Source organism: Cydia pomonella, chromosome 24 (assembly GCF_033807575.1).
Source record: "Cydia pomonella isolate Wapato2018A chromosome 24, ilCydPomo1, whole genome shotgun sequence".
In the NCBI taxonomy this organism is placed as follows: domain Eukaryota; kingdom Metazoa; phylum Arthropoda; class Insecta; order Lepidoptera; family Tortricidae; genus Cydia; species Cydia pomonella.
Window position 1 is genome coordinate 3,168,691 of NC_084726.1, and position 18,422 is coordinate 3,187,112.

An 18,422-nucleotide genomic window follows, 5' to 3' on the forward strand; every position below is an offset into this window, starting at 1 on the left:
AATGTGTTTCTTTCATTGAAATATAATATGTTATGATATTAGGTTAAAAACAATAATACTAAAAAAATAAGATTCTAAACTAGGGCCGAATAGGTTTAAAATTAAAAATAATAGACAATATAGAATAGGGACACCTACTTCGATTTATATATAGTATAGTTGGCTAAATATGTAATATCCACCCAGTTAGAAACAATTAAAAAAAATTGTACGCCTAACAAGTTCATCTGAAGTCAACATTCAATAGTAGACCTTGTAAGCATTGGCTCAAACTGTTTCGGATCCGTTCGGGCCGGTCTTAAGTACACGTTTAAACGGAGATACGTATCTGAGAAACGTTTCTTGGGAACGGTTCTTGGAGACGGATCCGGATCCCGGCGGTTCCGTTTAAACCGTGTTCTTAGCACCGCCGGGCTTAAGAACACGGGTATCCGTTTCGGCGTGTAACACGGATACCGGGAGCCTGCTTACCCTGATCAGCAAAACTGTATGAAAAATCAAATTATTTTTCTCGAAATTTCGGGGGTAGTCCCACAATAAAAGTACCTCAATGTAGCGAGTAGAATCAAGCCCTTCATTTAAAGCCCCAGGATGGGATGGGATTAAAAAACTCCATTTACAGCATTTTGCCACAAATATCGCAATTTAACTCAGAGCTGACGAAACCCAGCGAAATAACAACGGAATACCCCGGATCAACATGGCGACATTTAAAAATTAAAGCATCATTCTTTTATACGCTGATTTGCAATTTTTACGCTTGCAACTCCATTTTAAAGTTTCGTCAGCATATGCCACACCTATTTCCAACCTTATCTCTATAAGAATAAAGTACAAAATGAAGTGTTTTGGTGCGACAAAGACCGTGATAGGACAATGCATCGTCAGACTGACTGACGTATTCGCTGCCGTTTCTTTTTAAAAAAGTTCGTCTGTCAATGTTAGTTTACTTTAGAAGCTTAATTTGAATTTTTGGTGGAAACATGCCGCATGTGTCTGGTGACTAGGGAGGGGAAAAAGCGTAATTGTAAACAGGTTTTGATTTCCAATACAATTTTACATCCTTACATTGATATTACAGATGTGAAACTACTTAACTCTGTCTGTCTGTTTCATTTTCACGCTTAAACTGTTAAACCGCTGAGATATCTAGTGGCCCGGGGAAGGACATAAGGTAGGTATTAGAGTTCCGTACCCAAAGGGTAAAAAAACGGGACGCTATTACTACGACTCCACTGTCCGTCTGTAGACAGCTGTCTGTCATCAGGCTATATCTCATGAACTGTTTTTTGCGTAATCGGACGGAACCCTTCGTGCGCGAGTCCGACTCACACTTGGCTAGTTATTTATCATCATCATCATTTCACGCAGAAGTCGCGAGCAGAAGCTAGTGCATTCGTCGCTGATAATCCTCATACAAATACAGAGCTCCAGAGGGTTAATTTGTTCCTGACTATTACCTTTTTTTTTCATCTCACGCGCTCGAAAAATATCTTATTTCATGCAGGTGTACAGAAGGACAAAGGCCTATCCCGCGGGAGTTATGTATTGTGAAAAAAAGCTATAACCCCCTAGGGAGTTTTTAGCTTTTTTTTTAAACGATGTCACTTATTCATACAAACCAAGTAGCATAAAAAAGTATTACTTTTAAAATACTGACGTTTATAATTTAATATTTTTGTTTATGTTTTTTAATCTGATTAATTTAACAGCCGTTTAAAATATTTTTACATAATTTTCAATCGGGGCTGAATGCCAAAGAGGTTTGTGCCTACAAAATGGCGGACGAGTGTTTGATATGTTACCGTATTTAAGAATGATTTCGCTTAAAATTTAGTTTTTTTCTTCGCAAGTGTGATGAAAAATATTGTGTGTAACTCCGGGAGTAAGAATATTACAAACTCGGGTCTTTAATTCTCTCGTATCAAAAATTTCACTCCCCCCCTCGTTGCACTATGGACTATTATATAAATATGTTTTTTTTTAATACAACGTCGGTGGCAAACAAGCATACGGCCCGCCTGATGGTAAGCAGTCTCCGTCGCATATGTAGGCCTGCAACTCCAGAGGAGTTACATGCGCGTTGCCGTCCCTAAACCCGCGTCCCTCGTTGAGCTCTGGCAACCTCAACTCTTGAATTGATGTATATTATAAAGTACCTACGAATATCCTTACCTTCTAGCCCAAGCTTTGCTTAATTTCCGTGTGAATGATAGCTTAACAGTACTATAAATGAACCTCGAAAACCTAGAAACCGACTAATATGCCACAAGGGAATAGTATGTTTCAAAATCCCGCTAACTCTATTTACCTAGTTTTTAGAGTATTTTCATTAAATTATGAATTTGAAACTGAACATTTAGCGGGATTGCAAAGTTGCTAACTGAATTAGGGATATTGAGTTAATGTGTTTTATTGCAATATTTAGGATTTCGTTGCTTTTCCTTGTATAAAATAATCCATCTGCTGCTAAAATCATGATTAGCAATTTTTTTTATTTATATACTACGTCGGTAGCAAACAAGCATACGGCCCGCCTGATGGTAAGCAGCCTCCGTAGCCTATGTACGCCTGCAACTCCAGACGAGTTACATGCGCGTTGCCGACCCTAAACCCGCCCCCCCTCATTGAACTCTGGCAACCTTACTCACCGGCAGGAACACAACACTATGAGTAGGGTCTAGTGTTATTTGGCTGCTGTTTTCTGTAAGGTGCAGGTACTTCTCCAGTTGGGCTCTACTCTAGATCTGGAATGACATCCACTGGCAACTGGAATTAAAATTTAGCATAGTTTTTGACAATTTTGACGACCGGTCTAACCTAGTAGGTAGAGTCATACCAAGATAAGTTGTAAGCGATTTTGACAGCCTAGACAGTGAAAGTGTTATCTGAAACGTCATACTTCTATGAAATTATGACGTTTACTTAACACTTGCACAGGCTGAGCTATCATAGCGCTGGCAACTTAGCTATGTCTAACTCTAGTGACCCTGCCTATGAAGCCGATGGTCCCGGGCTTAAATCCTGGGAAGGGCATTTATTCGTGTGATGAGCACGGATATTTGTTGCTGAGACATGGATGTTGTCTATGTATTTAAATATTTATATATTATATATATTCTTATTGAGCTATTGCTGTGGGACTTTAGTCAATTTATTTATTTATTTGTTAAGCAATTATATGATATCGACGACAGTAATAAATAATCTAATGAAAATATAAAAATTGCGAAAAAGATTTTCTACAGAGCATTAAGAGCCCGGTAACGATTTTAGAGCAAAAATGTAAAATTGATAGATTTAGTCGTTGAAATTGTACACCTTTTGTTACGTAATATCTAAATAACAAGTATTGGTTTCTATTAGCACGTTTTTTCATCTTGCCTTTTAATAATGAGGTCGCAAGCGAGCGTCCCCGGTAATAGGTGACGAGAAGGGACAGTTTTTAAAAATTTATCAAAAAAATATGGTAGTAAATTATACAAAATGTTGTATGACAACAGTTTCAGCAAATGTTGTAAATTGTTTAAGTATCTAAATTACGTTGAAATTAATTCGATTTTCAGATAAATTGTCACTTGTTTTGAAGTAATATTTGGAGAAAATTGATTTCGTCTAACTTTCATTTACACTACTTCAAATTTGTTTATTAAAGTTAAAGTACAGGATATGTGTGATACAAAATTACCATTTTTATCAGTCCACACTTTACGAAATTTACAAATAAGCGGCGCTGCTGCACTGCTTTACGCGCGTGTACCTAAACGTGCATCAGAAAAATAATCATTACTAATTAAGTGAGTCCGTTTTCAAAAAATTGATTTATTAAAATGAAAGATAATAAGACGTGCTAATAGAAACCAGTACTTGTTATTTCTAATAGTTAACAAAAGGTGTACAATTTCATGCGCTAAATCTATCAATTTGTCATTTTTGCGACTAAAATCGATAACGGCCTCTTAAACTAACTAGAGTAACACGAACTGGTCTAATATCTATGTCTAATACGACTAGGTTTTATGTTAAAATTTGTTTTTAAAATAAAAATAGAGCAAGAAGTTTTATGTGTCCATGGTCTCGATAAGGGCATTTTTTCGTGTGATGAACACAGATATTTGTTCCTGAGTCATGAGTGTTTTATATGCATTTAAGTATGTATTTATCTATATACGTATGCATATCGTCGCCTAGTACCCAAAGTACAAGGTTTGCTTAGTTTGTGGCTAGGTCGATCTGTGTAAGATTGTCCCTATATATTTATATTTTTTTTGATATGTAAAACTTGGAACGATAACCAGTATGTGGGAAAAACATCGATAGTCATGTTTATCGTTACACGAACTCCCTATTTGTCATTAAATTTTGCTCCCTAAAATCCTATCTCTGCAGCAGTTATATTTTAGTAAATAACAACATATGACGTTTCATAAGATTTTGAGAATAAATTATAATTATTTTGTGTAGAGATATGTTCAACTAATGGCATTCAGTGGGTAATGACTAATGATTAAAAATGTGATTTGTGTTTACCCGAATATTTGTTAATTAATATGTCGGTAGTCGCGAAAAAATGACCTGTCTCTCCTACCCGCCAATTATTATGGTGAAAACTATGAATGTAACGTGCCATGAGCGTGAAGGATCATTCATGCTAAGACGATTGAATCAGTAACATGTAGTAGGAAGGCTACTGTTTATTAAGTTAAGATTGTTTAAGAGTGTTGAAGTAAGAACTTGGAGTAAAATAAAAGGAATTAATTGTACCTAGGACTTTCATTCATCACAAACATTTATAAAGAATTTAACTTACACAAAACAAGGTTGTCAAACACAAATAAATTGCACACCAAACTGTCTGTCCCCAAAAACCGTAGGGTAAAACATCCAACCGTCGTCCCATAAATCTTTTGATGCCGAGATCAAAATGAACAGTTATCTGTTATCTCACAAGATCTCTGGAGTCGGAAGACAAATAGCGGCCGCACTCGTCGGCTTGATTTGTGTTCTTCTGTTTATTATATATTGGGTTCCGCTACAGATACATTTACCCTATGTAGTGGGTATTTTTGCGAATTATACAGAGAGTATTTTCTGCTTACTTTCATGGTTTACTCACAATATAAATCATTGTTTTGTTCACACTTCATTTGTGTTGTTCAGGTTATTTAGTGACCTCCTAGTACTGTCAGTAATAGCCCTGTCTACGACGCAGGAGGTCCCAGGTTCCAATCCTGGTTAGTGCATTTATATGTGTCTTTATCACAGATATTTGTTCCTGAGCTATTTTATATGTATTTAAGTTATCTGTATATATCTATTATATACACCGTGTTTCTTTTGACTATCGTCAATTTCAAGGGTGCATCCCTGGGCTTAAAATAAGTAACTTTCCGATATTCTAATATGTCAATGTTTTTAATATATTTTTCATGTTTTGAAAGTGGGTCGTAGTTGTTCTAAAAAGTGTAAGAAAGAAAATGATATGTTTCTACCCTAGAACATTTTACTTTTCCAGTATCTTTTTTTGTTTATATTACGATAAGCAATTAAAATTTGACATTAAATGGATTTGTTGTATAATTTCCATTCTGATATTTAGCTCCCCATTCCATAAAACACGACAGTTTTAAATTGTGACAGTTCTAAGTTGTGGTTGAAAAGCATGAGTAATGGTAGGTAATTGGGAACATGTTATAACTAAGTAAATAAAGTTTGATTGAAACCACTCCTTTTCTCTTTTTTTCCTTTATTGAACTCAGAAAAAAGGTCCAGGTACAGATCCTTAAGCTTGGACATCATATAAAAATACACGTTGGACGCTAATAAACAAATAGCTGTGAAACCGTGAGTTTTACTCGCTACGAATATCACTAAAATATGCGATGCGATGTGACCTTTTATTACCTATTAATGTTTTAAATTTGTTGCGAATGTTGCGATGAATGTTTTTATTAGGTAACGCATATAAAATAGAGCGCATTAATTGATCTGATTAAATTTTTAAGTAATATTGTTGCTTTTGGCTTTCCCGCTTTGAAAAAAAAATACACGAGATCTTCCCTTACCCCCTGATGCGGTTTTTGTATATAGATAGAGTGATTCAAGAGGAAGGTTTATTTGTATAAAACATACCCGTACAAAGCCGGGGCACCTCGCTAGTCTACTTTAATATCCATTTCACAGTCGGTAAAGTAATCAAAATCAGCCTATTTGTACCGCTGTTCCAACACAATATATTCTTGTTCTTGTACAAATTTGTTTCCCCGTTCACTGTTCGTTTATATTTATCTGTTTTGCGTATGTTCAATTATACGCACGGACGGATATATACGTGTGCAAATAATGGTTTGTTTGTTTATGTAAATCTTTGTCGTGAACATAGATAAAATAAGTCATTCTCAAAAAAGGTGCTGTAAGGATGGCGTTAGGAAGGATTTAATAAATAAATATTAAAGGACATTAGACATATTATAGGATATTAGACAACGGGGCCGCAGGTACCGCTGGTGTGATGTCGTGGAGGCGGACCTGCGTCGGCTGAATGCCAATTCATGGCAGGAAACCGCGCTGGATCGGGACAGGTGGCGTTCTCTCGTTTCGGAGGCCAAGATTCTTTTTGGATCGCTGAGCCAAAGCAGTTAGTTAGTTAGTTAGACAACAGGTAAGACTATGTAAATAAAAACTTGTAAAATATAGGAATGTATCTGCATAAAATTATACTTGAGTATCAATATCAATACACCTTATAAAACAAATTCCCCTGCCGCGTCTGTCTGTCTGTATGTTCGTCAAAGGACAAGAACACTCGAAAGCTCTAATTAAAAGGTTCAACAGCAAAACTGCTAAGGAGCTTTTATTAGGGCTCAAAAGAGTCAAAAGACACAAAACCTGCGCGATGACCAGATTATTGACTTGACACGGTAAGTTGAACAAACACATTCAAATTGGAAAGAAACAAGATGCGACATGCAGGTTCTGCCAGGAGTCAGAGGAGACTACAATGAACATTATCTGTTCCTGTGGACCACTAATGTCAAAAAGAAGTAGCTACTTAGGGCGGCATGTATTGCAATCCTATGAGGTACATAACATTACGGCCCAAAGAATTTGGAACTTTCTGGATTCCACGAGCATTAGTAATGAACTTTAAAGGGCCGTCACAATAGATCACTGCTTGGGCGACGTGGCACTCAAAGGGACGCAACACCCCAATATAATTCGCCATAAACTCTAAAACTGCTGATCGGATTTTCATGCGGAGCAGGTCGCTAGTTACTTATACATTAAAATGTCCCTATGGTTTCAAGGAAAATTCCTAAACTTTTCAACAAGTTCACCCTCCTTACACCATCAGTTGACTGATCGGACCCGGGGGATCCATTGGGATATCTACTTGATTTGAATATAAAATGAATGAGTATTTCGCTATATCGGAAACAAAATAAATAGGTACTGCTAATTTGACTGACTACCGCTTTAAGGATAAAGGATGACTCACGTGAGTTATTCTTAAATCACGCTAGAACGGTCCCGGTCCGGGACGAGGCTTCCGATACTTCGTTTTCTATGACAGGTATAATACGCGGGATTTTTTTTTATTGGTGTCGGTTTGTAACTAATGCAAATTTTATCTTGTACCAAAAGTACATTAATCAAGATTATTAATTAAGTACATATTTTTACGACCAGTATGTACTTTTACGGTTTCTAACATTTATATTTGTGTGTAGTATGGCACATTCTCGTTGTTTTTGATTTTTTTTTTTTTTTTTTTTAGTTTATTTCACAAATCACAATATACAATGTACTTATAATTAAAGTTTCGCCAAACTGTAAAACAGTTTGTTGGCGATTTAACCGTACAAAAAAAAACTACATTTGTACGCAGAACTGAGCTTGATGCGAACTCTTAAAATAAGATCATTCGAGGCTTTCAACGAAATATTCAAATACAATGTTTTTTATTCATATTTTCACACACAACAACTTCACACTCACACCATAAATTATTGAAAAAACGCCAAGTATTATCCTATGTAAATAAATACGAAAAGGTAGCCATATTTCTTCATGAAAATCACGGAGCCCTCCAAACGGCCCTTTTACTTTGCGCCCGAAGGTTATGTTTTAGAAATTGATGTTTGTGCCCGAAATGTCACAGTCAAATTAATGAGTACAGTCACTCTAAGATTGTATTCTCATTTGTCGCCGCTGGGCACAGATGAGTATCATTCAAGACCACAAAGTTGAATTCCTAAAATGTTGGATTTGCAAAAAGTTGAATTTGCAGCATGTTGAATGTAAAAATGTTGAATTTGCATAATGTTGAGTTCTCTTTATGTCCAAATTGCATAAAGTTGAATTTTCAGCTTGTTGAATCCTAAAATGTTGAATTTGCATAAATTAATTGTTTTCTAAAGAGTATTATCATCTTATCTAAAGAAGGAATAAAACATTATAGCATAGGTAGATATCAAACTATACTTAGTCGTGTTTTTGTTTTGTGAAAAGGAGGAAAGTCTCTTGGATCATTTTAAATTAGTACCTACTTGGGTATTTTTTTAACGTTGTCCCCCCACTTTTTTATTTCTTTATTTAAACTTTATTGCACAATACAGAAGTATAACAACATTGCGTCAATAACATCCTAAAAAAATCATGGAGAATGGAAAATGTTTAGAAGTAGAAAAACCGTTTTATCCTTTTGTATGGACGATCATGAGGCGTGGTATAGTTCCCTCTTAATATACTGTTTCTAACTACACCGTGTACTTTTTGCATGTCTTACTTTATAAAGCTTTTAGAAGTCCTCAGAGAATAAAGGCTTTTTTTTGTCATCGATAGGTTATTACCGACCTTTTTGAGGGAGAATCCGAATAAATAATGCAGGGTCATAAGGACTCGTGACCTTTTGACACTTTCTGGTTAAAATCTGTGAATTCGGTTAAAATTTGAGTATATTTTGAAGCATTTGTAGGTATATGGATAATTTTTCGGCTGGTTGTTTGTTCAGCCCGTTTTATTGTTAAAACTGTCTTGGGAATAGTGTTAATACCCCTGCACAGCGACTTTGTCAGTAGAAAAAGGCGCCTTTTTGTACTGACAAGTTAGGTGTGTTTCAGTATACGGGCATTTTCAGAAAAAGTCAACCAATTAGAATCCTAGGCCACTATAGACCCTTGTCGCTTTAACTACTCTATACATGACATGCATCACTCAATAAGCACTGTCGTAGAAGTCATTATGGCATGGTTCTATAGTGGCCTAGGAATCAAATTGGTTGACTGTACCCTGTACTTTTTTTAAAACCTAACAAATGTTGTTTTGTTTCTACTCAGAATCACAATCACTATCGATTGAAGCAACTTTTGTAACGCAGTTAACCATACATGTTGTATGGACCGTTCCAAAACTGACTAATAAATTTTGTATGAAAAATTAATGATAATTAAGGCAAAACGGGTACATTTTTGTTCTGAAAACCCATAACATAAGCCTCCGGGTGCAAACGGGGAAGCCCTAAGATTTCAATTTTACTAATAACTAACTTCATATATAATATAGAGATGCCTCGACCATATAATTAGCTCATAATTGCACTTAGACTAGCATTAAAGCAAATTGTATGGGAAGTAACACGACAAGAGTGGTTACCGTTAGGAAGCATATAGTTTCCGTCTGTGTACACTGCTCCCTGCTCAAACGAAGTATTGAATTTCATTACACTAATAAGAGGGAAGACGCGGGTTCAAATCCTGGCTCGTACCAATTACTTTTTCGGAACCGATCGGATATCATTTGATATTTACCACTAGCTTTTTGGTGAAGGAAAACATCGTGAGGAAACCTGCATACATCTGCGAAAATTCAAAGATGTATGTGAACTGCCCAATCCGCATTGGGCTAGCGTGGGGACTATAGCCCGAGCCCTCTCGCGCATGAGCGGAGGCCTGTGCCCAGTAGTGGGACGTATATAGGCTGAATTATTATTTTTATTATAAAAGGATAGTATAACCACGTGATCGTCCATAGAAATTAGGAAAAAAAAAATCCACTTCTAAATATTTTCCATTCTTCATGATTTTTAGTACCTATGTTATTGACACTAGGTTTATAGATTTATGTTATGCTGAAGCGATTGACATCAAAATCAAAGTGATTTGTTAGGATTTAGTTAGTGAAAAACGTCTTCTCCCGAAATGGAATTTCATAGAAAAAGTACCGTTGTTTCTTAAGGATCGTAAAGCTATTCTTTCGTCTTAACATCCTGGTTCTATTTCACTTTCCCCTAGGTTGCGTTGTTTTATCACAGAATACGTGGTTTCAGTTCAATCGAATACTGGCCTAATTTAGCTTGCAATATTTGATCCACTCATACATAGGTACATACAAACATTGCAAGTTACGAAGACACATTATACATTTTGGCGTCAGGTATCATGATTTATCTCAGCAATTACAAAACTCATGAAAGTATTGTTTGGTGAACTGTTAATTCATGGCATCGACTTCATTTCTATAGTTGTCGTTACGAGTACACGATTAATTAACTTTTATAGCAGAGATAATCATATCATTAGATGCCTATTTTTAAACAAACATTTTCACTGTACAGGCAAATGGGACCGATTCAAGCCTCTTAATTTTCCACGTAGATTAGTCTAACTAAAAGCACACTTCAATTCTGTATTTGTGATTTTTGATTGAAGGAAAAACCCGATATGCCGCATATGACCTTATAGAATAAGCTAGCGCAAACGCAGATTCACTACACGCGAAGTATCAGGATGAGCGCGGGTTTCGGGATGCAAGCAAGCGCTGCATTTTTAGATTTTAATGTTTCACGATGAACATCATGTTTCATGTTTGATGATGATGATCTTAAAAAACAGCTTGTAAACCATGCCGCAGTGTACGCTGTTTACATTAAACTAAGTTTACCGCTTTAGTTTGCATAAACTGCACTACAAGTTACGAACATGAATCACACAACTACTGGATTAGTTTTTATTGACATTTACAGATAACGTTATTGTTTAGTGTAGTGTAAATTACTGGTTATTATTACACCGGGTATCATTTCAGAAACTGGCCGAAAATACGAATTTTTGTTCAAACTGAAACGTAAACCTTTGCTCTCTCTCCGTCAATAAATGATAGTTTTATTAAGAGGCTGTCAATACCTAAAGCGCGCACACTGTCTATTTGTATCGGAGTAAATGAGATAGCACTGTCGCATGTTACTGGGCCTGGGCAAGGGAATAATAAGAAAAATATTTAAAAAAAGTGGATTATTAGTGTAATATTTAACTCGACCACGGTTTAGATATAAATGTTTTAAAAATTGTGATTTTAATTGCAGACCCATAAGTCAAAACAATAAAGACATAAAACCGTTTAATTGTGATTTTAAGACCAATCTTTGCAATTATTTTCTATCGAGCCGATTTCGTTCAATCGTGTATCGAGTACGACCACGGTCTTTGAAATATAATTAATATGAACATATATTTTTCTTACTTGACTAAAACAAATAGTCTTTCTTAAAAAACTGTTTAAGTAACATCAATTTCAAGGACATTGGGTGTTGACAGCCTCTTAAGTGCAGTTATACTCTGAAAACTAAATATAATGATCATAATAAAATCATTAACAATATAAGACAAGCCCCTGAGCAAGTTAGCTCTCAAGCGGCTGCTAAGAAATGGAAAAGATATATATATATAGTCCTCCTCATCGTTTTCGATGACGGCGACCCCAAATAAACACATTATGGACGTTGTCTAGCATGAGCCCTAATCTGGCTGGCCAGGCCGAACTTGCTCTTAAATACTCTATTGCACGCGTGACAATAAAGTTGGCCAGCAGCGTTGAACGTGTACACGTAGGAGGGCTTAGGTCTCTCTTTCCGTAACTGGCGTTTTATGTCTAGGCTAGTGAGGCGGTTATCTTCGAATGTTTTGACACCGTTATGGATGGTAGAACGCCAAGAAGACCTCCTTCCAGCAAGCTCCTCCCAACGCTCAGGGTCGATGGCGCAAGCGCTCATCATCTTTCTTTCTCTTTGTAACATTTTTGCATGTCTCTGTTTAGCCCGATGGTTGACTGGTAGGGAATGCCATTAGGTATTAAGTCCGCCATTTGTAAATATTTTTTTTGTATTTTGCGCAATAAAATTGAAATAAATAAATAATAAAATTAAGTAACATTTACTACGGGCTTACCCCAAAATCGAAAAATGAAAATATTAGTTCCATTGATAACGTTCACATAATAAGATCATAAATTCATAACATAACGCTTTAAAATATATATGTAATCTCTAAAAAAAAACATAATATTAAATTCATGCTAACATTATTGTTACTTAATACACTAAATACACAACATCATAAAAACATTCCCGCTACCTTCCTTACATACCATCCGGAACTCTCCCTGCTTCCCGGAATTCAAGTTTCCGGACTACACCACTTTTAAAAACAAAACGACTTATCAACATAAAAACCTAAGAACACTTACGGCATTTCAAATAAGCAATTTCGAAAACCGCCTGTAACTGCAAGCGTTGGAAAATCTACCTTATTACATAACGTTACGGTCGCATTTTAATTGCAATAATATGCTCTGAATTCGCCCTCCGCCCGAGTCGGATTCCATTCTGTGCTATCAAACTTCAACAACGAAACGGCGTATAAATGTATAAAAACAAGCGCACTTAGGACGTTTTAGAATGGACATATTCGCAGCAATGCGATAAGGCGCGCGTTTGAATTTGGACTTTAGTGCGTTACAATAAGATCGTGTTAGATTGTATGGAATCTTCCGTCTCGGTCCGATATTACGCATGCCAGTTAGTAGCAGCTGTCATTGAGTGCAGACGTATCATTGTTTGTTTAAAACGCCATTTTGTTATAAATTATTGCAATTTGAAGAGAAAAATAATAAAAATAAGTGAGTATAGTGTGTGTATTGTTTTTATGTTGTGTTTTTAATATTTTATTAATGTAAATTGACGTTCAAATATGCCATGTCGGTAACCTTTTGTTACTTGGCTACCTACTTATATATTTTCTGCTATATTTGCTATTAAAGCATTGGCTATAGTTCATTCATTTTATTAATACGATACCGTGTTCCGGAATTTAGGGTCCGTTATGTAACCACCATTTTTGCTTTTATAATCCGTTCCGTTCCGAGACCGTACGCGATAGCGTTCAAGGTCATTGTTGTTGTGTTTCTCGCTCGCACTGTAAATAAAGAATAGGATGGCTTTATTATTGCTATTATGGTTCAACATTTTTGTATTATTTGTTAATATAATGCAGATATTGCGTAAAATCTATTAGGTCATGCTAAGTGTCTTACAAACTATAAATTATTTATTTATTTATTATTATTTATAAATATCTCTTGCGTCGAATGATGGTCCGTATTCATTTTTACAAGGAGTAAGCTAAAATGTTTGTAGACACGGCCTGATTCGAAGAATGAGATACGGTAACGATAAGTTCTGGTTTAGTTAAGTGCTATTAAGTCTGGTTTAGTTAAGTATAACCGACAGAAGCAGCTCGATTCGGGCAACCAATGTCACTTTGACCTTAGAAATATCGTAGATAGATCTTATTGGGATCACAGCGGAATCGAAATAAACGTCAATGTCGACATGTCGTTTAGTTCTCGATCTTTTAAAGATCTTTCCAATATCTTAAACGTGTCTTAATCATTCTTCGAACCAGGCCGATAGGTTAAACCAACGTTTAACGATTCGCCTGTTTTTTTTTCTACTAAGTTTAACATAAAAAAACAATTAAATACTTGAATTATTTTTAGGGTTTCGTAGTCAACTAGGAAACCTTTTAGTTTGGCCATGTCCGTCTGTCTGTCCGTCCGCGGCTTTACTCCGTGATCGTGAGTGCTAGATCGTGGCATGGACACATAAATCATACTTGGCGACGGAACGGTAAAATAAAAACTAGAAAAAAATTGTTTACTAAATGTGTTGGGTATCGTTTTATATCGTCTTTTAAAACGGGTTATTCCCACTAGTTACCATCAAGTTGTTACCAGTGGTAACTACTGGGATTTTTTTCCCACCTTTTACCACTGGTAACTACTGGAAAAAAAAACCCACTAATTACCACCAACTTGGTTTGACGTTTAATTAATTACTGATTAAGGAACTCTATATTTATACTGTTTTTATTAGTATTGAATGCTAACCAAATTTTGGTGGTAACTACTGGGAAAAAAATTCCCACCTTTTACCAGTGGCAACTACTGGGAAAAAAAAATCCAGTAATTACCACCAAACCAAGTTGGTGGTAACTTCCTTATGCTTATAATAATGCACATGTTACTTATTGATAGTCCCCGATTAGCTTATTCTGACAGAATGATAACTACAAAACCGGTTTTTTTTTTTAAATAAGCATAACCAAAAGAGACTCGAAGGAACTGTCACAAGAACCAACATTCGACGCGAGAAGTATAGTTTGTAGTTATTTTGTTATATTATAGACCTTACAATTTTTATTATTATTTAAGGCAATGGAAAATAAAGTGGAGAAGACCCGGGTAGATTCAGAATACCTAATATTAACTATAAAAAAGCACGAATGTATATGGAACAAAAACAGTTCAGCATATCATACGAAAGGGGCAAAAGAGGACGCTTGGAACCAGATATGTGAGGAGTTGATATCAGGATGGCAGGATTTGGCAGAGCCGGCGAAATTTTCTAAACGTACGTATAAAAAAAAAAGCACGAATGTACATGGAACAAAAACAATCAGATATGTGAGGAGTGGATATCCGGATGGCAGGATTTGGCAGAGCCGGCGAAATTTTCTAAACGTACGTATTGAAAAAAATCGGCCAAGTGCGAGTCGGACTCGCACAGGAAGGGTTCCGTACCATTATCTATAAAAACGGTCACCCATCCAAGTACTGACCCCGCCTGACGTTGCTTGACTTCGGTGATTGGATAAGAACCTCGAGATTGGGAAGAAATGTTTATTTTATTCTGTTTTTAGTATTTGTTGTTATAGCGGCAACAGAAATACATAATCTATCGCAGTTCATGAGGCTGTATAGCCTGGTGACAGACGGACGGACGGACAGCGGAGACTCAGGAATAGGGTCCCGTTTGACCCTTTGGGTACGGAACCCTAAAAAGCACGAATTTATATAGAACAAAAACAGTTCAGAATATCATACGAGAGGGACAAAAGAGGGCGCTTGGAACCAGATATGTGAGGAGTTGATATCAGGATGGCCGGATTTGGCAGAGTCGGCGAAATTTTCTAAACGTACGTATTTTTTTTTATTAGTAGCCTTACCACGAGTTTGACACTGACATATTTGCTAATGTCTGCGTAACTTACTTTCTATACATCTCGCTCGTCCTGACATATTAATGCGATGCGAACGAGATATATACTATAGGAATTACGCAGACGCCAGTGAATGTCAGTATCAAAATCGTAGTAAGGCTATATGTATACGTAAACACTCCTATGATGGACGTGGCACCAATAATGAGACATAAACCAAATCCTATAAATCTTGATGCACAAATGGGAAGTGATAAGTAATAATGATCCCAATTTTTTTATAATTTAGCAGTCTGCGGAGAGCTTAGAAAATGCCGATTTAATATTTAATCGTGTAGTAGTGAAATGAAATAATTCCTTTCTACCGAAAAGTACAGTAAAAGCTTGTCAAACGTTACGTTACGGTCAACAAAATCAATGACAACTATGGGTTTATTACTAGAGATGCCACGAATTTGGACCCGGGTACGTCCTACTACTAAACTAAACTACGTCCAGAAGAGAGGTATGGGCATTGTGAATGTCATCTCGCTTAGTGTGGTAGGGCACAGCGGATGTCATTCCAGATCTAGAGCAGAGCCCAACTGGGGAAGTACCTTCACCTTACAGAAAACCGCAGCCAAATAACACTAGACACTACTCATAGTTTGTGTTCCTGCCGGTGAGTAAAGTTGCCAGAGAGGCGACGGTGCAGAATGTTAGGATTCGCAACGCGATGTAACTCCTTTGGAGTTGCAGGCGTACATAGGCTACGGAGACTGGTTACCATCAGGCGGGTCGTATGCTTGTTTGCCACCGACGTAGTATTAAAATAATAAAAATATTCGATAACTATTCGGTATTCGGCGTGTTCGGCCACTTTTTCGAATATTTGTTATTCGGCTGAATACCGAATATCTATTAAGCTACCGCAAAAGAAAAATTAAACTTAATGTTTTAAATGTATTCTTGGGAAGTTGATACGAAGACCCGTTTCGAGCGTTTTTTGTAAGGTTTACAAATAATTCTATTTTCATCATGGCTTAGATTTGATTGACTCTAACCACATTCACTAGTTCTGAGCAACAAAAATTAAATCTTACCAAACGTGCTTTGTTGGCGAACAGTTTCATAAAAAAATGTGACTCAAAATGTAGTCATGTTATGCCAAATATTTGGCGCTTCGGTCAAGGGGGGGACCGAATATTCGGTGTTCGGTCAAAACCACTATTCGTGGCATATCTAATTATTACTTCTATCATTTATTTATACGATTGGACGGAACGCCCACTATGGTAAAGCCCGACCAGAAATATATGATCATTGTCAAGAGGGCGCTGTTATTATCATGTACATGACAGTTCAGTTTAGTATGAACAATTTAGTTCCAATGAAATTCCGCAATATGGCGCGTGATCATACTGTGGCCCTAGTGAAAAAGGGTACAAGTCTCTGGCAGTTTAGGTGTATAAGGGCATAAGTGTTACGTGGAACTAACACCCCTTTACACCTGCGCTGCCAGAGACTTGTACCCTTTTTCACTAGGGCCACTTAATATTACTGGTCATTTGATTTATAAGTATCCCAGTGTTTTATCTTTTATCCCTAAATGATAAGAAGTCTTGTACTTTACGTTATTTAAGAAAATACTCAAATAGACACAAAACCTCACTAGTTACATTTACTCCAATCAACCTGTACGGCTAAAGTATGAGTTGGCATTTCACATTTACCTTAGCGACTGCGTAAAATCGATCGCGGTTGCACTTTATCGTATAAATACATCAATGCGAGCGAGACAGACTGCGATCAAGTTGACGCAGTCGCTAGCGTAAACTTCAAATGTCAACTCATGGTTATCAAACATTTTTGACAATTGGTATAATTTGTAAATTTTTTGAAAATAGAATGGGAGCTAAAAAAGCGTTGGAACAACATACGCGACTACTACAAGAAGGACTTGGCGCTCCAGCTCAGTGGCGCCATCGGACAGACGAAAAGGAAGAGATACGTCTTCTCCGAGACGCTGGACTTTCTTAGGCCGCTTATGGACCAGTCACAGTATGTATTTTACTAACTTCATTTTCCTGGAAAACGCTTCGCAAAGCTTTTTAAATTTTTAGTCGTTATACTCTTTGCAAAATGTCATTGGTCAGTTGCTGATATTTAATCACATAACCAACATAATACAGATAAACATGGGCAGCTCCCCCTGATCCTATATTTGGTAATAAAATCTTGTACAGAATTACATTGTTTATTCATTTACAGGACCGAAAAACAAGAAGAACCGGATGGACAAGAAATATATCTAGAAGAACATTTTTACAGCTCCGACGAAGACAGTATTCAGTTAAAAAGAAAAGAAGTACAAGAAAACGAAATCGTAGAAGATAACAAACATTTATACGCTATACCAACAAGAAGTACAGATCTTCTAGAAGAAGACAGTGATTGGTTGTTTTTAAGAAGTTTATTGTCTGATATGAAGGATATGAATAGGGCACAGAAGTTGGAATTTAAAATGGGAGTTTTGAAACTTTATAAAGATATTGTGTTTCAAGCTAAAGATGGGTACTCGTATGAAGATGATAGCAAAAATCCATTGAAATAAAGATTGATTCTATATTGTTTAATTCAACTCTTCGCGCCTACATCCTCCTCTCATCATCATCCTCTTGAGTTGCAGGCGTACATAGGCTACGGAGACTGCTTACCAACAGGCGGGCCGTATGCTTGTTTGTCACCGACGTAGTATTAACGATTTTTTTTTTATTTGCCGCCTTTTTTACTGAGAAAGCGGGTGTGCCAGTACCAGAGCATAATGCTAATATGTCCATACCATAGACACAGTTGCGCTATACAAGGTTTGAAACGTCAGGATATATTTTAAAGCCGTTATACGCGGTATAATCCGTTTCCATAATTTTATTTCATGAGTACCTAACTATTGCGGTAACTGAAGACAATATTATACAAGGATTATACTTACATACAAAGTATTAAACGCTGTAGAATTGGCACCGCTTTTGCTGCTACAAAGTTAGTGCATTAGGCATCGTGGCTTCCTAAAGGAAGTATTTAGAAACAACTTCGGTAAGTCTGGCT

At 36.5% G+C, this 18,422-nt stretch overlaps 1 protein-coding gene across 2 annotated transcripts; it reads left to right on the forward strand.

Annotated features, from left to right (window-relative positions):
* The first annotated feature begins 12,364 nt into the window (after positions 1 to 12,364).
* On the forward strand, positions 12,365 to 17,950 carry LOC133531193 (uncharacterized). 2 transcript variants are annotated; one of them, XM_061869326.1, is made up of 4 exons: positions 12,365 to 12,965; positions 14,548 to 14,746; positions 17,222 to 17,375; positions 17,586 to 17,950. In XM_061869326.1, exons 1-4 carry the CDS (start codon positions 12,816 to 12,818, stop codon positions 17,926 to 17,928), a joined length of 846 nt encoding a protein of 281 aa, XP_061725310.1. In that variant the 5' UTR covers positions 12,365 to 12,815; the 3' UTR covers positions 17,929 to 17,950. The 2 variants fall into 2 exon arrangements, with proteins under 2 accessions (XP_061725310.1, XP_061725311.1); XM_061869327.1 differs by having other exon boundaries at positions 12,365 to 12,954.
* The last annotated feature ends 472 nt before the right edge of the window (positions 17,951 to 18,422 follow it).

Bases quoted from the DNA above. Each gene is read 5' to 3' on its own strand.
- LOC133531193 (XM_061869326.1), top strand. From the start codon at position 12,816: ATGGAATCTTCCGTCTCGGTCCGATATTACGCATGCCAGTTAGTAGCA. The intron at 12,966-14,547 runs GTGTGTATTGTT...TTATTATTTAAG, and splicing joins TAAAAATAAGTGAGTATAGT to GCAATGGAAAATAAAGTGGA. The intron at 14,747-17,221 runs GTACGTATAAAA...TTTTGAAAATAG, and splicing joins GCCGGCGAAATTTTCTAAAC to AATGGGAGCTAAAAAAGCGT.